The following is a 23,777-nucleotide window of genomic DNA, read 5'->3' on the forward strand; positions in this document are numbered from 1 at the left end:
CTTTATGTGTATAATTTAAACACACAGCAGATGTAGACTTGTGAAAGGATTATTTATATCTTAGATAATGTTGTCGTGGCAACGCATCAAACTTTAATATTCTTTTTGGATGCTTTTGAGACTCTTTGCATGCTTGAAATTGCATGAAACTCGACAGACACATCACATTTATTAGCCAGTAGACATGTGCAAAGTTTCAGAAATGGGCGTGGTGGAGGGGCTCAGTAGTGCCACATTTTGACAAAAATGGGGAGTTAGTTTTATCTACAGTCACAAAAATTGATACGTTTATTGTTCTCATCGAGCCGGACAACTTTCTAATGTACAGTCATTAGCTCCAACTAACAGGAAGTCAGATATTTGGGTTTGAATGTGGATTTTGTACAAAATCAGCCTCTGAATTTTTACCCACTCCTCTTAAGTGGTTTATTTTATTCCCACCAAACTTTTTCAACATGATGAAAATACATTAAAGATGCTAAATTGTGAACGGATAATAAATATCTCAAACGGTTTTGCTATGGCGAGGGATGAAAGTAATGCCAAAAAAGGAAACACTAAAAGCCTCATATCTTCTAAAAATGTAATTATATGCCATTTATTTCTATATAAAATTATACAAATATCAGAACTAAACCCATTTTATTTTTTTATTTTTCAATTTAAGAATTATGTTAAAGTTTAAAAACAGCCAGAATGGTTGTTTAGTCCAAACCCCCCCCCCCCCCCCCCAAAAACAAGTCATACAGGGCTATACTGCCCTCTTGTCTTCAAAATCAGATAGGCCTACTGTAGTTATATATAAATATATTAGGGGATGTGACTGTGGGAATATTTCCCCACCGGTTAATCAACTTGTGACACCGCTGGGGGCTTTTAAATCGCTAACTCAAAAGCAAAAGTAAAATACGGACGTCCGCACAGACATTGATGATGGTGCGGAGTAGAGCGAGCGTTTTCAATGAATTCCTATGGAAGTAGGAATGAACTAAAAACCGTTCACTCTGTTCTGCTCGTTCCTCGCTGTAGCGCACACAGTTTTGAATGCCTGTGCAGCTGTGAGCATTTTAGTTTCATTTTAAAATAAGCCCCATTTCGAGGGCAGATTGCTTGAATTTATTTTACAGAAACACAATGTTGTGTTTTATTGCGAGTGTACTCAAATATAAGTAAACACTTTGCAGTTTGATTGATGTCCTTTATGAACAAAATTACGAAGTAGCCCATGTTTTTATGTTTCCACTATTCGATTGCGCCCGCGCCTCACACACACACACAACATATTCCAGCATTGCAATCTTGACATCACAGCCTGTTTATTATAGCCATAATAAATTATAATAATAAAATAGTCAACCTAACATATACAAATTACACTGCTCTGTTTAAATATTCAGTAGTACAATTTGTACCATTCTGCGTAAGCACCGCTCCACTTGTGATGTTTCCAAGCACATTTTTGCGCATGTAAAGAGGATGATTTTTCTACGTCGGTATTGGTACGTGAGTGAAGTACAAAGCCTGTAGTGAACTATAAAGAATAGTTTACCATCCAAATACATCACGAATGTTGAAACATTTTGATACTAATGAGAGAGTTACGTGAAGCCAACACCCCTTACTTTCACTTTTGCTTTAAATTATTTCGTTTTGGCTTGTTTATAGTTATTTTTTTATTCTTGTTCTGTTCTGTTCTGAATATCGTTACATTTAAAGGATTTGTTGTGGAATAATTTTAGTGTATTTTCTAAGCATGCAGCAAACGATAGTAGGCTGTTAATTGGTTAAAATTCTTACAATGGTTAATGGTTAACCGGTTAATAAGCATCCCTGTGTATATAGCTAGATCAAATTAGTGCAGAATCAACTTTGCGTTGCAATCATGTCAAGGATCAGCCAGTGCGCATACATCATCAAAAGCGGTTGTTAAAGGAGATCTCCGGTCAATTTTAACATTGAGCTCATTTTTTTGTAAATTTGAGTGCTGTCAGTACAGAGAACAACGACAAAAATCGGTGTTGCCTACACCGTGTTATCCTCTTTTTAAAATTCGCACCCTGTTGACTTCAATGGGGCAAGTTTTAAACCTGCTTTTAGCCTCTTAACATCCTTGATGTGTCATTACAAGTGCCCAGCCATTGTGAGTGATTCCTTCAGAGTGAACGTGGTGAATCTGACAGCAGTAGATGTAAAAGATATTAATAAAAGTGATGTTATTCCAGCCAGCGCACATACCTGTATTTTCTTCCTGTTTTTCGGTCGAAGTCCACAGTAGTCGATTGTCGAGTTCACGCGCATAGATTTAGTTACCTATGATCACGCGCGTGAACTCGACAATCGACTACTGTGGACTTCGACCGAAAACAGGAATCACTCACAATGGCTGGGCACTTGTAATGACACATCAAGGATGTTAAGAGGCTAAAAGCAGGTTTAAAACTTGCCTCATTGAAGTCAACAGGGTGCAAATTTTAAAAAGAGGATAACACGGTGTAGGCAACACCGATTTTTGTCGTTGTTCTCTGTACTGACAGCACTCAAAATTTACAAAAAAATTAGCTCAATATTAAAATTGACCGGAGTTCTCCTTTAAGAAAAGTGCTGAGCTGAATTTTTGTGCCATCTGTGCACAACAGTGTTTTAAATGAGAATAAAGTCAAATGCGCCTTTAGTCCCATTTTATATAAGTATGCTTATGCTTGGCTTAAGAATAAACAAATAAAATAAAAAATCAATAAAAAATCAATAAAAAATCGTAAATTTATCTCATGGATCTCAGCATGATGCAGTAGATGTGTAACTTTGATATGGTTATTTTACCAGGTTTAACTTCATATTGCCCATTGTGCACAGTTACCCTAAAGGTGCCACAGCCTTGGGCCCGTCATTGCTGCTTGCAGCTATATGTATTATTATTTTATTATAGACTTTTTTTTACTTTAAGAATCGATATTAATTAATATTAAATTGCTTTATTTTAGTCCTTGCTTATAGATGAGGCAGATGAGCGGTACCCCTTTTATTTCAGGCTCTCAATTAGAGCGTACTGCAGTTCCATTTTTCAACACAGATTTACATTGGAAAACTGTGGGACCACTGTAGAGCTGCGGAGGACTCAGGCCCCCACTGCGCCACTCTGTATCACGATATTCGCCTGCCAAAGCCATACGTTAAAATAATATCCTGCTCACTTTATGACTTAAAATATTCTAGAAAATCTGAAAAATATTTGTTGCACTATTCTAAACACATTTACAATTTATTATCAATTCAGTTTATATAGAGGTCTATGTTTTGGATGAATATATAAATACACAGACAAGCCGTGGCTGGATAGACATCTTTAGTGGGTTGTACTGTTATTTAAAGTGTTTTTGGATTGTTCTGAAAAAAAAAAAAAAAGCTCTATACAGCTTTTTACAGTAGATGCTATTGAAAACACAGCAAGTCTATCCCTTACAGCCTAACTTTCATACCTCTCATGGCCGTGATCTGAATAAGGTCTATTGGGCATGTTGTCACATTTCACATTTCACTGTTTGTAGCCTTTTCCGCCTTTGGCTTTTGGCTTGCTTAGTTGGGGACATTTAATTTAATATTCAACAATATTATTGATCTGCCTGCATTGACACCATTTTATGAGAACTGAACTGAGCTGGATGATGGCATCACTGTTTTCTCCAGAGCAGCTATATATATATATAAATTAACTATATTAATAACTTTACAATAAAAATGAACCATCACTGAACTTACTTAAGCTGGACTGTGACGTTAATTCTTTCGGGGTTAATAAAGAAAAAAGTATACACTGTCATAATGAAACAAGACCACATAATTGTACTAGATGTGTGAAATTAATGTTGAAAAAAATAAATACTCTAAACCCGAGTGGATTTACACAAACTGAGAAAGTCAGAAAGTGTTACAGTAGGCTTTGCCCCGCTGTATAATGAACTTTTATTATATGCTTGTTTGTGTAGTTTGTCCCACAGATTGTGGTGACATGCTGTCGTCTGGTGGAGGGGATGGGTTTGGAATATACTGGCATCTACAGAGTGCCAGGGAACAATGCCATGGTGTCTTCTCTTCAGGATCTGCTCAACAAGGGCATGGATATAGACACTGCCGAGGAGGTGAGGTGGGAGTATGACAAAAACAGACAGAGAATCTGCAGGGATAAATCAGAACAGGAATCACACTGTTTGTTTACAGAGATGGAAAGACCTGAACGTCATCAGCAGTCTTCTGAAGTCCTTCTTCAGGATGCTTCCAGAACCTCTTTTTACAGATGGTATATTCAGCTTAACTCCCTCTTTAATTCATTCACATAAAGCCTTTGAATTGTCGTCAGAGTTGAATGGGTGTTGCATATATTTAAAAACACAGCTCACTGCTGCCCTCTACCTGCAGATAAATATAATGATTTCATTGACGCCAACCGTTTAGAGGATGCAGGGGACCGCTTAAAGACCATGAGGAAACTTGTATGTACCATCAGTTTATTAATTCAGTTTCAGCAAATTTGCATTTGCAGTCTCTTACCAAAGTTTTGTGATGTCTTTGGTTATGTTTCTCTTTTAGATACGTGACCTGCCGGATCACTACTACCACACACTGAAGTTTCTAATCAGTCACCTGAAAACAGTTGCGGACCATTCAGAGAAGAATAAGGTTCATGCTGTACTAGACATTGTTCTACAATAACAAAAACAAACAAAGAAACAAAAAATAAATAAATAAATTAGTGTTTCTTCAGCTTCAACTCTTTTGGCCCTAGGGACTTTTAGAATTTTTTTTTTAACTCTAACTAGTTTATTTAATTTGTCCATTTAAACAAAGTCCAGCAGTGCATATACATATACTACCATTCAAAATTGTTACGTTTTGGTAACAATTTATTTGACAGTGTTCTTGTTTCACGTTACATGTAGTTACCATAGTAATAGCTACAAGCAGCAATTGAAGCAGCTTTTGAATGGGCAGCAACAGCAGTGCAGAGCCAGAAGAGCAAAAACAGCAGAAATAGAGTATACATGGAAAACAGATAGGTTTAGAAGTACAGATAAGAATGAATTCAAAATTAACATAAGTTCAGATGAGAATGAACACAGAATGAACAAAAAACACATTTCAAATCCAAGACGAAGAAAGATTAGTACAATGCTTGCCTAGATAATAAAAAAATTGATGAAACACAACATTATACACACTTTTATAAAGTTCTACTTGGCAAAAATTGAACCTACAATCTTTAGATCACACGATCATTGTGTATCACTGTGTGCCACTCGGAAGACATGCTTCACTGCCGGAGTTCAGTGAGAATTAACTTAAAATGAAGATTTTGTATATAAATGTTCCACATGTTGTATTCAATACATTAAGATTAGAACATTATCAGAAAGACACAATGGCTGGAAGAGAATCAACATTTGCACCATTTTGGGCCACAATACCTCTTGCGGTCTGGGCATGTGCCATACAGGATTCAAACTTGTGGCTTAGCAAGTTGCACCATTCAGTTGACGCACACTCCTCAGGCTGCTGAGGAGAGCGGTCAAGGCAAGAATGAGCCCACAAAAGTATTACTTAGCATGTTAACCGATTAACATGCGAAGCTAACTTAACTGCTAATGTAGCTTATTTTTAACCAGATAGCTGAAGAGCCACATCGAAAAGAATGGCAACTGGTTAGCATGCAAAGTTAACTAGCATAATAAAACAAGCACAGGGAAGGTCAACTTCGGAGAAGTATTTCTTGGGAACTTGTAATGAATATCAAAAATCCGTTCTGTCATTTATTTTATTTTATTTTTTATTTTATTTTTATTTCGAATTTATGCAACAACAACAACAACAACAACAACAAAACAAAAAAACATCCGTCAAGAAAATGAACTCAAGTAGACAAATCAAAATAATTAGAATAACACAATAAAAAAAATAAAATAAAAAGTAAAAAATAATAATAATTAACAATAGTAACAGCCAAAAAACTTTTTAACCTTTGTCATTGTCCATTGCATATTCGAAAAGGAGTGTGAAGAAGAAAAAAAAACGTATTTAATCCCACCCCCTATCCACAAATCAAAGCTTACAGATAAACGACCCGCGTTCCAAATATTCATATTGTTAAACCCCAAAGCAATACAAAAAGTACATCAATTTTGTAAACAATGGAAAAAAAAAAAAAAAAAAAAAAAAAAATATATATATATATATATATATATATATATATATATATATATATATATATATTTAAATAACTACTATGAAAGAATAAATTATAAATTTCAGCAGCTCAAGAAAATAATAATAAAAAAAAAAGTAATAATAACAACACAATATAACTGAAGATAAAAATACTCATTGATTATTCACCCCCTCTTCATCCCTGTATCCCTTGAAGACCATATCTTTATACCTGTTTTTAAACTTATTTATGTTTGGACATTGCTTTAATTCCTCGTTGAGACTGTTCCATAGCCTTACTCCAGAGCTCGAAATGCAAAAACTTTTCCTGGTTGTCCAAATCCTATTAGTTTTAAAGTGATGTGTCCCCCTTAAATTATAACCTCCCTCTCTCGCCCTGAATAATATTTGAATATTTCTCGGCAATAGATTATTTTTGGCTTTAAACATTATTTGGGCTGATTGATACTTCACAAGATCTGAGAATTTTAATATTTTTGACTGTAAGAATAATGAGTGAGTATGATCCCTATACCCAGCGTTGTGAATAATTCTTATTGCTCTTTTTTGGAGACCAGATAGTGAATGTAATGAACTTTTGTAGTTGTGTCTCCAAATCTCAGCACAGTAAATTAAATATGGTAAAACTAGTGAACAGTACAACATGTGGAGTGATTTTTGATCCAGAACCTGCTTTACTTTGTTTAATATTGCAATTGATCTTGATTGTTTGGATTGTACATGATTAATGTGCGATTTCCAACTGATTCTGTCATCTATAATTACCCCAAGAAATTTATTTTCATAAACTCTATCAATTATAACCCCATCTATTTGTATGTTCACCTGAATATTCATATTGCAATTCCCAAACAACATTATTTTAGTTTTATTTAAATTTAATGATAATTTATTTCTATCAAACCATATTTTTAATTTGTTAATTTCTTTAGTGACATCCATTGCTAGTTGCTGTAAGTTTTCACCTGAACAAAATATATTTGTATCATCTGCAAATAATACCATCTTCAACAACTTAGATACTGAACATATGTCATTAATATACAAAATAAACAGTTTTGGTCCCAACACTGACCCCTGGGGGACACCACAAGCAATGTCCAAACATACTGACCTGGAGCTTCCCAACTTCACAAACTGCTGTCTCTTACTTAAATAACTCCTCACCCAGTCTAATACAATCCCCCTGATACCGTACCGTTCCAGTTTATTTATAAGAATGTCATGGTTAATTGTATCAAAAGCTTTATTAAGATCAACAAATACCCCCATTACATAATTTTTATGATCTAAAGCACTTGTAATTTCCTCAATTGATTCTATTATTGCCATAGATGTAGATCTATTTATTCCATACTGACTGTCCATACTGACTGTCAGTGAGTAACTGATGTTCATCCAAGAATGTATCTAATCTGTTGTTAAAGACTTTTTCAAGAATTTTGGAAAATTGTGGAAGTAAGGAGACAGGTCTGTAGTTTGTGAAGTGGTGTTTGCTCCCATTTTTATACAGAGGTATGACTTCGGCTATTTTCATTTTGTTTGGAAATGAACCAGTTTGAAATGATAAATTACATATATATGTTAATGGTTTTGAGATCTCCTCAATGACTTTTCTCACTATAGTCATGTCAATGTCATTGTAATCAGTAGACTTTTTGTTCTTGCATTTGCTCACAATTTCCAATATTTCATTCTCATCCACTGGCCTGAGAAACATTGAGCTTTGATTTCTTTCTATTAATTTATTACAATGATCTTCCGATGACCCAGGATCAGGGATTTTTCCGGCTAGGTCAACTCAGGTCCCACATTTACAAAAACTGATTGAAACTGTTGGCCACTTCATCCATATTGTAATTTTCCTTATTGTTGTCAATAAAATACTTAGGATAGCCTATCTGACTATTTCTTATAATACTATTCATTGTGTCCCATATTCCTTTAATATTGTTTATATTATTATTTATTTTGTTCTTATAATACTCCCTCTTGCAGGCCCTTATAATTTGAGTTAACTTATTTTTATATTTTTTATATTTGTTTTCTTTCTCTTTGGTTCCCCATCTTATGAATTCCCTATACACTGTATTTTTCTTTTTACATGCGTTCTGTATTCCCTTTGTGATCCATGGGCAATTTGTATGTCTTAATTTTCTGCTATATTCTTTTATTGGGCAATTTTTGTCATATACATACTTAAATAGTTCCAAGAATATGTCATATGCCTTGTTAATGTCTTTTTCCTGATGTATTATATCCCAGTTTTGTGCCAACAGATATTTTTTCAGTCTGTTAATAGATTCCTCTGACCTCACTCTTCTAAATTCTGTTTGCTTGTTGGGCTTATTAATCCTATATTTGCAATCATAAACTGTGAAAACTGGCAGATGGTCACTGATATCAATAATTAATAAACCATTCACTGTGTTGTTCTCAATATTATTAGTAAAAATATTGTCAATCAGGGTGGCACAATAAGATGTAATTCTACTTGGTCTAGTTATTATCAGAAATAGACTCATGCTATGCATTGTATTAATAAATTCATCAGTGATTTTATGTTTATTAGGATTTAATAGGTCAATATTGAAATCCCCACATATAAAGATGTTTTTATGGCTTTTTTTTGTAAACATACACTCCATCCAGTCCTTGAGTTGTTCTATATTCGAGCCAGGTGCTCTATATATACAACTTATAATGACATTTTTAGATTTTTCCACATATAATTCTATTGTAATACATTCTAATAAGTTATCAACCACAGCTGTCATATTTTCCAGCACCTTAAAGTTCAGAGTTTTATCTACATATATTGCTACTCCTCCTCCAAGTTCATAACCATCCAGCTCAAAGTCCATCCCTTTTTCCGAGTTGATCCATGTTTCAGATATAGCTATAATGTTAAATGGTTCTGAAAATCTATGTAAATAATCCTTAATGTTATTAAAGTTGGCATACAGGCTTCTGCTATTGAAGTGGATAATTGATAATTTACCATTTGATTTAATCGTTTTGTTGTACTGATCATCAGTGTAGTATCTGCAGTTATTATTGATGGTGTAGATTAGAAGAAGTTATTGTCCGGGTCTTGTGAGTTGTAATCAATGTAATCAAATGTTTTCAGTTCCTGCTGGTCTTGATCATTGTTCATCATAGATCTTAGGTCATCGTCTTCAAATGTAAAAGAATGAGTTCTTTCCACGTGTGTTATATGATTGAGTGTAGCTGTTTGTTACCTTGCAATCCAGATCTTGATCGTCACTGATACTTATCCAGTTCCTCCAAATTCCTGATGACAAGTACTTTGGCTTCCTCTGGTGATCCATTTAGTTTGATGAATATTTTACAGTTTGTAGTCCAAGTATTTTGAATTTTCTTCTGTTTCTTCAAGTAGCGTGCTTTTTTAGCTATGTCGGCGTTGTGTTTTGTGAGGTTCTCGTTGATGAAGACTGTGATGAATTTCTATGCGGCTTGTTTCAAATATCATATGATCAGATTTTGGACAAAATTGGACAACATTTTTAGGAGGAGTAGCAAAGAAAACGGTTTCATTTTCTTCAATACCTTTAGGAGATGCTGTTGATCCCTACCAGTTTTTGCGACAAGGCAAGCAAACCAAGCAATTGCTTGGGGCCCCGAGCTGGCCTCGGGCCCCAAGACAACGACTGGTTAAGAATAAAATGCAACGACAAACTGTGTGAGCGCCCCTTTGATAGTCAATGCAGTAAAGTGCAATGACACTGTTATCGGGATCCCCCTCAAGGGGGCCCCCCTCAGTCGCTGACGGCAGCCAGCCAACCACGCAATCTCTGCTGCCGGCAAAATACAAAACCTCCTCGGCAGTCATCATGAAGCGGAATTATGCAAGTAAAACAAGATAGTGGTAATTGATAAATTACACTGGATAAAATAGCTCTAATTGTCTTGTACAAATGGTGTAATTTTGCAGCAGGTAGGCTAGCAAAAATATGTTTATGTTAGCTAACGTTACCTGCCTGACGGCAAATGCTGCTTGTAACGAACAGTTAGTGCAACTTTTTTTTCGAACGGATGGAATATGGTTACATACTATAATATGTTTTTTTTAACGGGATAAGGAAGACACAGATCTGTTCCAGAATCACTGTTTATCGTATTTAATGACATGACATTGCTATAGCTTTGTAATAGGTTTTGATGAAAGTGGCATAGCATGCTATACTAACTATTCCACCGTGATAATCTATTTACCAAATGGGGGTTAGGAAAACCACACAATAAATTCTGTGCATATCAAACATTAGCTTGGGATGTTTTTAAGCATTGGTAGTTGTGAAAGCAGCTGTATCCCTTCCCTTCTAATATCAAAATATGGAAATGTTAACATATCTTTTCGGTAACACTTTATAATAACCATCATTAATAGATGGTAAATTGTTAGTAATTTAATCTTTAGTTAATTGTCATTTAACTGTTAGCAAACAGTCTTTTTACTTAATAAATACTTTGTAACCCATCTATAAACATTATTTAATCAGAAAGAGGCAGAGGAACATGATTTTTTCATAGCTTACACTCTCAGAAAAAAAGGTACAAAAGCTGTCACTGTGGCGGTACCTTTTCAAAAGGTACACCTTTGTACCTAAAGAGTGCATTTAAGTCCCTCAAAGGTACATATTGGTACCAAACGTGTACATATTAGTACCTAAATGGTACATATTAGAACCCTTTTTAAGGGTACTGTCCCAGTGACAGCTTTTGTACCTTTTCTTCTGAGAGTGTATCTTAATGTGCTAGTGTCGGGATATACGGTAGTGACAGTTTATGCAAATATGACATTATTTTTATAAGTTACCAATGGATCTTGAACAGTTACTTCAAGGTTACTGCAAATGTTCAATTGTTGAAAAATGTTCTAATTTTATGCACAGTATATGCAACAGCAGTATTTGAACTGTAAACATTTTTTATTTATATAAAGTGTGGGTGAACTATATGGCTATGCTGTGGTTCCTGTAGACTTTGCGTGCGGGCGTGCGGGGGGGGGGGGGGGGGGTTGGGGGTCTGTGTGTGTGTTTGGGGGGGCCTCCATGTCCATTTTGCTTGGGGCCCCCAAATTCCTTCAAACGGCCCTGCAGTTGAGCAAATGATGTATAAAACAACACTTAATTATTACCAATATAGCATAGGAAATAAAGTAGTGACGTTACATTTGACACTGAAGCTGTTACAGAATGTAATGAATCATGCGATCGGCAGTCGATTGCTTTTGTCTGCCCGTTCTCTGGCTGTTCTGTTGTGAATACAGTTGCTGAGCTGCACTCGCTTGTCTGCCTCTTATATTATTACAATACGGCTGCATAAACATGGTGTCAGAAGATGCCTAGCGCGTTCGTCCTTAAGTTCACGCTGTAACTGCTGATTCCGATCATTTTTTCGATTATGGATGCTGATAATGCTGCAGCCGCGCCTCGCCCATCTGGCGCCGTACCAGCCCACATCACGGCTAACATACCTCCGCCGTCACCGATGAACATGAACGGATGCTGGAGCGCTAACTGGGACTTATTCAGAGCAGAGTTCGAGGATTATGCGCTGGTCACGCGCCTGGCTGAAAAGAACAGGGAGGTACAAGCTGCCACATTGAGAAGTATGAAGGGATCTGAATGCAGACATGTTTACCGGCACAATTTGAATCTCACAGACGTGCAACAGAGAGACATTAAAACCATCCTAGATGCATTGGACGCATACTTCAAGCCTGCTAGGAATGTAATTTATGAGAGGTATGTGTTCGGCTGTTGTAAACAGGAGGAAGGGGAATCCATAGACAATTTTGTGACCAGATTGAGAGAAAAAGCTGCAATTTGTGATTATGGTGGATTGAAGGATGAAATGATTCGTGACAAAATCGTACTGGGCATTACAAATGAAGGGACCAGACGCAGGTTGTTAAGTGAAAAAACATTAACACTGCTCACAGCCATTGAGATGTGTCGTACAGTTGAACAGACCACTATGCATATGAGAGCGATGGATTGAGCGTGCATGCCTCCAGCCGAAACGGTTCACGCTGTTGCTTGGTTTCCAAGCCTAAACAGCGGAAGCAGAGTAATTCACCTAGACTCTTAGACACAAACAAGACATGCCGATACTGTGGTAATGTGCATTCAAGAGGTAGGGATCATTGTCCAGCATACGGCAAAATTGCAGACTCTGTGGAATTGATAATCACTTTGCTAAAGTGTGCCTTAAAAACAAAAGCAAATCTACAGAGGGGAAGCTTCACTGCATGGGATATTCCATGGAGGAGCCGGTTGGGGACAGTGATGAGGATATTTACACAGTTGAGTCCATTAGCACGGTGCACATGAAAGGAAAGAAATGGTTTGTTTCCCTGCGATTGCATGGCAAGTCAGTGCGTTGTCAGTTAGATTCAGGGGCAACATGCAATGTGATGAGCTACAAGGATAAAGTTAAGGTGGCACCGCACACACCACTCCGCCCCAGTAACGTCAAATTACGGCTGTACTCAGGCGAGTCGCTGGACTCCATGGGTGTTTTTGAAACAGAATGTTTGGTCAAAGGAGAGTGATATCAACTGTCATTTGAGATAGTAGAGACAAATCAAAGTCCACTTCTCTCAGGATCTACTTGTGAACAGCTAGGTCTGATGCAGTTTACAATCCCAGATGACGTGCTCAAAATGGAACATGAACGGTGTAAACCTCTGACTAAGGAACAATTAATTGAGACATACAGTGATGTGTTCAACTTGCCTGTGGAATCTCTGCCTGATGAGGTCCACTTTGAGCTGGATACCAGTGTTACACCGGTACAGTGTGCCCCCCGGAATGTTCCAATCGCTATGAAAGCAGCCATCAAAGCCCAACTGGATGCGTATCAGGCATAGGGTCATATTGCAGATGTTACAGAGCCAACAGATTGGATCAGCAAAAAGGTGATCGTAAAAAAACCAGACAAGCTGAGGATTTGCTTGGACCCAACGTTCCTGAACAAAGCTCTGAAACGCTCTCATTATATAATGCCAACTCTGGAGGATGTGCTATACAAACTGCCTAAAGAAAGGATCTTCACCTTGGTTGATGCCAAACATGCATTCTTACAGTGCAAGCTGGACCAAGAGAGCACCTTCATGACCATATTCTGGACCCCATGGGGCAGGAAACGGTGGCTAAAGCTCCCATTTGGTGTCTCAGTGGCACCTGAGGTGTATCAGCGGAAACAGCATGAACTGTTAACAGGTTTAAAGAGGATTGAGCCCATCGCTGATGATATTCTTGTCGTTGGCTGCGGTGACACAGACCAGCAAGCTGAAAGTGATCATGATCTCAAGCTTCGGGCCCTGTTGGAGCGTTGCAGAGAGGTCATTCTACAACTCTGCTTAAAAAAATTGCAATTCAAGGTCCCTGAAGTGAAGTTCCATGGTCATATCATTTCATTCACAGGCTTGAAGCCCGACCAAGAGAAGGTGAGGGCTATCATGGACATGCCCAACCCCACAGATGCGAAAGGTATGCAGCGTCTCATCGGCTTTGCTAATTATTTAGCCAAGTTCATGCCCCACTTGTCAACTGTTTGCGAGCCACTTCGGCGCTTGCTCTACAAAAACACACCTTGGCACTGGCTACCCAAACATGACGATGCAGTTCGCAAGCTTAAATCCATGGCCACATCGATGCCTGTGCTGCGCTATTATGATGTTACTAAGCCCATCACAGTACAAAGTGACTCCAGCCAGAGTGGTCTTGGGTGCTGTCTTATGCAAGAAGGACAGCCTGTCGCCTTCGCTTCAAGAGCCCTCACTCCCACAGAAAAAAATTACGCTCAAATCGAGAAAGAGTGTCTCAGTATCGTTTTCGCTTGCCAAAGATTTCACCAGTACCTGTATGGATGAGAGTTGGTCACAGCAGAGACTGACCACAAACCCTTGATCACTATATTCAGCAAACCACTTCTCAGTGCACCCAAGCGACTTCAAAGCATGCTCATGACACTTCAAAACTATAGTCTCAAGGTTGTCTACAAGCCAGGGCCTAAAATGTTCATCAGTGACATGTTGAGCAGGGCTGCTGCTGACTGTACAGGCAAGGGATAAATTTACCAGCGGCATGCCATATGCCATCTGCAGAAAGAGCAAGATGATGTACAACTCATCAACCAAGCAGAATACTTGAATGTAACGGACCAGCAGCTGAAGACAATCAGGGAGCATACTGAAAGGGATGATGCACTACAGGCCCTTAAGGCCACTGTCCTTGCAGGCTGGCCTGATGAGAAAGAAAAAAACAACACGCATCATCCGAGAATTCTGGCCTTATCAAGATGAAATTAGTGTGCAAGATGGTATTTTGTACCGTGGACAGAAAGCTATTATCCCCAAGTCACTACGTCCAGAGATGCTCAAGCGTATACATTCAAGCCATATAGGAGGTGACGCATGTTATCGTCAAGCCCGTGACACACTGTATTGGCCTAGTATGCAAGCAGAAATCAAAGACTTTGTGAATAACTGCTCGACTTGCAATGAATTTGCGCACAACCAACAGAAGGAAACCATGCTATCTCATGACATCCCCAGCAGGCCATGGCAGATCGTCAGCATGGACTTGTTTAGTCACCGGCAAAAGGACTATCTTCTAATTGTGGATCATTTCTCAGATTTTTGGGAGATTGAACTGCTTACTGATCTATCTGCAGAGACGGTCATTAAGCGCTGCAAGGCTCAGTTTGCTCGACATGGTCAGCCAGATAGAGTGATCACAGATAATGGCCCTCAGTTTGGTGCTCTGTTTAAGCGTCTTGCCTCCAGCTGGGAATTTGAGCATGTCACTTCTTCACCAAGACATCCAAAATCAAATGGAAAGGCTGAGTCAGCCGTCAAGATTGCTAAGAACCTTCTGCGTGAAGCTATGCACGAAAGAACTGACCCTTGGAAAGCAATCCTTCATTGGAGAAACACCCCTACTGAATACATGGACAGTAGCCCTGCACAAAGGTTAATGTCGCGGAGACTGAAAACGTCTCTTCCAGTAACAAACAAGCTTCTGGAGCCAAGTGTTGTAACTGGGGTTGTGGAGCGGCTTCACCACCGAAAGCAGTTGGCAAAATCCTATTATGATAGGTCAGCTCGTGATCTGCCAGAGCTGAACATAGGAGAGAGGATCCGCATGAAGCCCCTTCCAGGGGAAAACCCTGCGCTATGGAGGGTCGGAACCTGTCTTCAGAAAGTGGCACCGCGCTCTTATCTTGTGAATGTGGGTGGATCCCTATATAGACGAGACCGAGTGCACCTAAGAACGGCAGAGTCAACCACCACACAAGCATTGGACAGTACTGAACCCGAATTGCCTCTTATGCTGCAAGGGAGTGTTGCAGAGGCCCTTTCATCCGCTGACTCACCTCCTGCGAAGCTCGTGCCACAGGCTTCACTTGGCCCTGTCAAACCCTCATCATCTGATGGACACACTTACACTAGGGCTGGCCGATTGTCCAAGCCACCTAAGAGGCTTGATTTGTAAAAGGTTAGAAATGCTGCTGTGCCAGTTTTTGGAAAGGAAAAGAACAGTTAATGTAACAAGGACTCTATAGTCAGCGATACTGCAGGTCATTAGTGCCTAACTTGAAGTTTATTGCAGTCGCTTTAAATGTTATGTGGCCTAAAGTTTATATAGTATTTTGTTCTTATTTACTTCATATTTTAGAAGGGAATTCTTTAGTTCATATTTGTAAAGGGGGATGTTACGGAATGTAATGAATCATGCGATCGGCAGTCGATTGCTTTTGTCTGCCCGTTCTCTGGCTGTTCTGTTGTGAATACAGTTGCTGAGCTGCACTCGCTTGTCTGCCTCTTATTTTATTACAATACGGCTGCATAAACAGAAGCTTCAAAGCGCGTATTGAGTACGCAGCGCAATTTCTCATGAAGCTCCGTGCCAGAGCGCGTGTTGTTTTCAGAGAAACACGTGATCCACGAAAAACGAAAGGTGTGTTCGACATCGGCTGCGGCTGGATGTATCCGATCGGCGAGAGTAGCCGCGTGCAGGCGGGGAGGAGCTGCAAAAGGAGACGTGAAATCGGACACTTTCTGGTTCCCGTAGTGACCGCTCACGTGGTGTTTGCATACTTTACCACAGCTGAAGTGAAATAAATGCAATATTTGCCAAATAATGTTTCAGAGACATTTTCATTCAATACTTTATGTACTGCTTCATATTGTGTCTGTTTGAACAAGAATTAAGTTCAACATAAGCTACTATCAATGAAGTGGAGTCTACGTTTTTTAATCAGTTTTAATTTGATAAACATGACACAATATAACATCGCAACTACATGAAAAGAGTGTTTACTGTTATAAAAAAATGATTTGTTAGTTTTAGAGGAACTAAAGGTGTTTGAATAAACACGAAACACATGTGATATTTGTCATGCGGTGAATCCGACCAATCGTGGAACAGCTGTGTCATCATCAGAGCTCCTGCAGCCGAGTGCAGCCACTCTTGAGAAGCTGCGCTGGCTGAGTTCTCCGGCTACTCTCGAATCGCACTCGCAGTACTTTGATGGCATACGTCACTGTCACGTGGCGTCTGCGCTGGATCAAGCAGGGGGGCAATGTTTCATAAAAAATTGAAGCTTCCTGTTGTGTCATGTTGTGACACTGTCACACATGACACGTTTTAACCACTCTGTATATTATAATGATTTTATGTATATTAGAGTTTTAATAGGTTTACATGTTGTCTTAGTCATTTTAGTCCATTTTATTCCTCTTATCTGTTTTTATGTGTGTATGTCTTTAAATGATTATGGTCTGCCTGTCATGTGAGCAATCACATGACAGGAAACAGGAAATAGCCAGCATAAAGGAAGCAGCATGGCAAACAAACAAGGTCTCTGTCAAGAGGACCAAAGCTGGATCGAGGAGTTGCTTTTAAGGACTTACCATTCCAGCAAACCACATCACTTTCATTGGATTATCACTACAGTTGGATTGTATATACACCGGTGGACACTTACACATTGGGACTTACAGCACACAAGGACTCTTAAGGACTGTTTTATGGTATGGAACCAATGGACTATGCTTTTAACAGCCTAAGGCTTCTTTGTTGTATTGTGTTGTTTTAAGTTCCTGGTAGAAACTGTAAATACACTTCATTTATTCACTTTATTTCTGTTGTCATCTCATCTTTTAAAACACTTCAAAAACTCACACAGTTTAATCTGACCCCATTTTTAGCTCATGTAACTCTACCGATTAGGCCGATTGTTACAATGTACTATAATTCATAATGCTACCTCTAGGGATGTTGTGTTGTAAGAAGAAGAAGTGGGTGAAACAAAGGGAGACAAGAAGAAGTGTGCTTAGTGCTAAACATGTGAAGTTACACCGGTGAGACATACGATTCCGCTGTTGATGCTTTAAAAAAACACTTCATGCCCAAAGTTAATGTTGTCGTGGAGCGGCATACATTCAGAAAAAGAGTACAAGCTTCAAACGAAAACATACAACAGTACGTTGCTGCTTTACATGCACTCACCGCTAACTGTGACTTTGGTGATAAAGTGGATGATATGATTTGCGATCAATTGCTGGAATATTTGCACAGTGATGATATTAGACAGAGACTGTTACTCGAGCCGGACCTGACATTACAGAAAGCAACTACCCTTGCAACACAATTAGAAGCCGCGGCTGAGCACGCAAAGAGAATGACGGCCGACAGAGATGCTCCAGTACAAGTCATGCCACATCATGCAAGAGGGAATCACTGTTCAAGTCCGACTGCTGCCCCCGCTTCTTCGACCCGTAAGTCATGTTTCAGATGCGGTTCAGACAAACACCTAGCTAACTCAGCACAGTGCCCAGCTGCAAAGGTGTTTTGTAAATTATGCAACAAGAAGGGACATTTTGCTCGTGTGTGCCATTCAGCCCCAGCGAGTGATGTGTGCGAGGTGCAAGTGCATGACGTCACAGTGCTGTATCTAGAGAACTCTGCCGAAGTACCAAAGAAACTACATTGCGAAGTGACTGTCAATACTCCTGCTTCACCTAGTACCACAGTACAATTCGTTGTGGATACAGGTTCTTCTGTGTCTATATTGCCTCTTCACATTTATAAACACCACTTCAGTGCCACACAATTATCAACACTTGCCATCCGTCTGGTGACTTATACACAGGAATACATACCTGTACTCGGATGCCTGCAAGCACAAGCGTGTGTATCAAATGCGTCAGCTGCTGCCACATTCTTCGTTGTGGATAAAGGGACTGCTTTGTTAGGCATGGACTTGATTTCTGCCCTAAAACTTCAAATAAAGGGTGATAATGTCTGCTCCTCAGTCATGGCCACCAATATCACATCCCTGACAGATACTGAAAGAGGATGTGTAAAAAACTTTGTCCACAAGGCAAAAATTGACCCCACAGTAAAACCTGCGCGTCAGAAATTGCGACGCTTACCTTTTGCAGTCCGAGCGTCTTTTTCAGCTGAATTAGATCTTCTGCTGAGAGCAGGCATCATCGAACGCGTGGATGCTTCAGCCTGGGTGTCCCCCATCATTGTTACTGGGAAGAAAACAGGTGGGATACGAATGTGTGCCGACTTGAAAGAAGTTAACAAAGCCGTCATTACTGACTGTTATCCATTACCACACATTGATGAAATGCTTACCAGCCTTAGGGGTGCTATAGTATTTTCTACTATTGATCTGGCTAATGCATACTATCAGCTTCCCCTGCATGAGGAGTGTAGAGATATTACAGCTTTTATCACTCATGACGGCCTGTTCAGATTTTGCAGGGTTCCCTATGGCCTGGCTTCGGCACCCTCTGCTTTCCAAAAGATGATGGCCACCATCCCGGAGGGTGTACCAGGTGTCAAAAATTACCTGGATGATGTTATCGTGTATGGAGAAAGAAATGAGGAGCATGACTCAGTGCTGTGTTGCAGAAATTGAAAGAGTCTGGGCTGGTGTTAAATGATAAAAAATGCAATTTCAAACAGACTTCACTGCGGTTTCTGGGCCATGTAATCAACGCTCATCTAGATGCTGTCCGTGAAGCTCCGCCTCCATCTGATGCAGCATCTCTGCAATCCTTCCTAGGATTAGTGTCCTGGTACTCAAAATGCCTTCCTGGGTTTGCGACAGTTGTTGCCTCAATGCGTGAGTGCGCTAAAGAAAATTTTCTTGGACGCCTGCTGCTCAAAGCAGTTTTGAGAACATTAAACATATGCTTGTGTCCAGTCCGGCCCTTGCCATTTATGACCCCACACTTCATTCAGTCATTTCAACAGATGCCAGTGACTACGGGTTGGGTGCAGTGTTCGCCCAAGTGCAATCAGACGGAACAGAAAAACCAGTGGCTTTTACTTCCCGCACACTCACTGATGCTGAAAAAAAAAAATTCTATAGTGGAGAAGGAGGCTCTGGCATGTGTGTGGGCTACTGAAAAATGGCGAACGTACGTGTGGGGCCATTGTTTTACACTTCACACAGATCACCAGGCACTCACCACCTTACTGACTACAAAAGGCATGGGGAGAGCCAGAATGCAGATTGCTCGTTGGGCAGCACGTCTGCTTTGTTTTGACTATGACGTTGTTTATCAGCCGGGTTCCCAGAACCATACAGCAGACTGCTTGTCTTGTCTTCCCATACCGGCACCTGCTGACTCCTCTTCTGATTTAGAGCCTGAAATAGTTGCATTAATTTCCTCAACATTGTGTTCTCTTTCAGTGACTGATTTTGAAACTACCTGTGCTGCTTGTCCTGAACTAGAAAAGCTGCGAAAGCAAATTACACATGGCTGGCCACCCTCCATCAAAGCGGTGAGTCAGGACATGATTCCATACTTCAGAGTGAGAGATGAACTCGCAGTGAAAGATGCTTTCATTTTCAGAGGAACAATGTTGTTAGTTCCTGTGGCCCTGCGACACACTTTGATTTCCTTGGCACACAAGTCTCACCAAGGAGTAGTCCGCACAAAACAGAGGTTGCGGGATCTTTACTGGTGGCCGCAGATGGACTCTCAGGTCCAGTCAACTATCGCTACATGCATTCCCTGCCAGTCCAATGACAAATCTGCTGTGACGCATCCAGCACCTCTGCAGCCAGTTCAGTTTCCTGAGGGTCCGTGGAAAAAACTGGGTCTGGATATAGTCGGACCATTTGAAACAGCCACCCCTGGTTGCAGATATGCTATAACGCTCACAGACTATCATTCCAAGTGGCCTGAGCTTGCATTTGCTAGCAGTGCAACTACTGAGGATGTTGTCAAATTTCTGAGTACGGTTTTTAGCCGTCATGGCAACCCAGAATGTATCGTTACGGACAATGGTACACAGTTCACCTCAATTGTCTTTGCTGAGTTTGTGAAGGAACGAGATATAAAACACATTCGTACATCTGTGTACTATCCTGCATCTAATGGTGCTGTTGAAAGATTTCACCGTGCACTGAAAGGTTGCATCCAGACAGCCATTCAACACTCACAACCATGGAACAGAGCTGTTACAGAGTGGCTCCAGGTGTATCGGGCAACCCCTCACGCTACGATGGGTGTGAGATGTAAGATGCGAACCAAGCTTAACATCCTGCCTTTACATGGGGAGGGCAAATGTGATCTTGCTGCTGTCCGTGAACGTGTGAAAAAGAAACAGGACAAAATGAAATTATACACTGATCACAAACGCAGTGCTCGCAATCCTCTCTTTGGCGTGGGAGGGAGAGTGAGAATAAGGTGTCCTTGTGCAACCCCAAAAGGTCATCCTAGATTTTCTGCTCCTGTAAGAGTAGAGAAGAGAGTGGAACCCAACACATTCCTGCTCAGTGATGGGAAAAAGCTGCTCACCTGGCATACTCGCCTGGATTGACTGACTGTGCCAGTAACACATTACAGCAAACACCCAACACTACACACAGTTCTGTGAAAGTCTCGCGTATGAGACGGAAGCCTGTTTGGCACAAGGACTATGAGATACACTAAACAGGACTGTTTTACATCCAAGTTGCACAGGTGTAGCTCTCAATGAGAGAGAGAGAAAAAAAAAACGGTTCTGAATGAGTTAATCGCTCTTTGGTTTACAAAAGTGTTTGAAGTAACAGTAAAGGAATGTTATTAAATATGTTCAAATCAAATGTCAACTGACTGCTTTTGCTGACCATTCATGTATTGATGTTATGAGTTACTAGTTAACAGAGATGTCACTGTTTTACATGCATTGAATATAATGTACGGACTGTTACTGAATAGTTGTCTAGGTTGTCACAGCTACTTTACTCAGAGTACATGTTTTCCTTCTGTTAAGTTAAGAATGTTTTTACAAAGAGTGGAAATGTTGTGTCATGTACTGCAATTCATAATGCTACCTCTAGGGACGTTGTGTTGTAAGAAGAAGAAGTGGGTGAAACAAAGGGAGAGAAGAAGTGTGCTTAGTGCTAAACATGTGAAGTTACTGTTCGGAATAAAATGAGAGGTTGAAGATATACGGTGTCGTGCTTACTACTCATACAAGACCTAACACTTCCCTGGGCGCCACCATTGATTAGCAGACCCTCACCTGCTGTTAGCATTCCATTGACTCCCATTCATTTTGGCATCACTTTGACAGCCAATAACTTTACATCTGAGGCGTTTAAAGACTCCATTTATCCATTATTTATTTCTAAAGAAACACAAAAATGTATAAAAGGCTCCATTACCTTGTATCTTACGTTATGGCCCCGCAGAAGCAGTTTTTGTAAAAATAGGCTAACGATTGTGTTATAACCATGCGACTCTCTGTCGCACAGTAGAGAAATTACCATATGAACAGGAGGAGAAGCTCGCAGGCAATCGGGGGGACGTGGAGGCAAAATGACAAAATAATTCATCAGAATACTTAGCAAAAGTTGCTCCTGCTCCTAGCTCATGGATACCTCCTACTCACACTCTCCGTCTCTGCAAGTTTTGGAAGGGAATGATTCAGATTTCTCTTGGCACAGCTACTAGAAGACAGACAGGTTGCTCACATCACATCTACGTCGTCAAGCTCAGTTTGAGTCTGCACAGTATGCTCAGCCATCAGGAAGTGAGAGCTTCTAATTGACTTCACTTTTCTCTGTTGAATCCAATGGGGTCGCTGTGTCCATTTCTTTTACTGTCTATGGGATCAAGTCGGACAAAATTCGGAAAAAAACGCTACAGGTTTTTGGAAGTTTAAATATAGTTTTTAAATATAAATATGCCTATAGCCTAGTTACATGATCATGTATTCTGACACATAAACAGCATAGAAACCATAAAATAATTAGACCAACATTTACTTGCATCAAGCAACTCTGTGGGAATTTTTATAATTAGTATTAATATAATTGTTACATTTATTTTATTGCTACACTTTAATATGTTAATTATATTATCAGAAAACTTGCATATACATAAAAGTTCCTGAAGTTTAAGAAACACCTACATTGAGGAGTAATTTCTGATAAAATTTACCCTAAAACTGATTCTCCTTGCTCTCCAGATGGAGCCTAGAAATCTGGCCCTGGTGTTTGGCCCCACACTGGTGCGGACCTCAGAAGACAGCATGACCGACATGGTCACTCACATGCCAGACCGCTACAAGATTACAGAGACTCTTATTTTGCATGTATGTCCCATTCAGATTGCTTTTCTCTTCTGATTCAGTGTATCATTCGTTCAGTTGTTTTTTTTATTTAATATTGAAAGTAGAAAAATTAGAAAACGGTTCCTTTTTCGTGTTTTCATTTTTTCCAAAAAACAAAACAAAATCAAAAAAGGAATTCAGCTTGATTTTTCATTTTTCGTTCTGAGGTATAAAAATGAAGAATTTTTATATGGAATATAAAATATTCGATTATTCTGGAATATTCGATTTCTACACGTGGGCGGGAATGAAACGCCCCTTTCCTCTGATTTGTCAGCCGAAGTCATCAGGGCTGCGTTCAGCCCCGACAAAACGTTGCACAACGTTTTTTAAACAGAAACGGTGATGCGTTGAACACACTGTTCTGATGACGCAAGAGTTGCAACTATGGCAGCTGAGAAGGCCATTCTTTGTGTTCTTTGTGAAGAATTTTCGGAGCCTGATGAAGTCGGTATAAATATGTGTTTAAAAATATGCCCGATGTTACAGTTACTGTACTTGCCGCCCAGAACAAAAGAGAATATCCCAATCGAGTGAAGGGATTGCTGAAACTGAAATGGAAGCACACATCTTACCTAATTCAGACTAAAACACATCTATTTAGCCTCACATACTGACTTTATTTGTAGTTCATACTGTTTTAATACCCTGTATTTTCTTTCTCATTTTTAGGAAAAGCACTTAATTAAATAAACCATTGTTTATTTCTATACCAAATGTCATACACTTGCAATGAAGCTAAATATATAAACAACTACATCATTATGTTGATATCCTATATTTTTACAATAAAACTTACGATAAACATGTCTTCTAATATCCTCAGTTGTTGCGTAGGGGTGTGACGGTTAGCATATAACCGTGAGACCGACGGTTATAGTTGAACACTGTCATTAC

The 23,777-nt window shown here is 39.6% G+C and overlaps 1 protein-coding gene across 1 annotated transcript in view; it reads left to right on the top strand.

Moving 5' to 3' along the window:
• Positions 1 to 23,777, top strand: part of arhgap23b (Rho GTPase activating protein 23b) — a 560,944-nt gene that overhangs the window by 513,648 nt on the left and 23,519 nt on the right. The window contains 5 exon segments of the mRNA XM_079852050.1: positions 3,984 to 4,136; positions 4,216 to 4,294; positions 4,414 to 4,487; positions 4,585 to 4,674; positions 22,737 to 22,862. Coding sequence (XP_079708176.1) covers positions 3,984 to 4,136; positions 4,216 to 4,294; positions 4,414 to 4,487; positions 4,585 to 4,674; positions 22,737 to 22,862 — 522 coding nt within the window.

This window comes from Squalius cephalus (assembly GCF_949319135.1).
Source record: "Squalius cephalus genome assembly, chromosome: 19".
NCBI lineage: Eukaryota > Metazoa > Chordata > Actinopteri > Cypriniformes > Leuciscidae > Squalius > Squalius cephalus.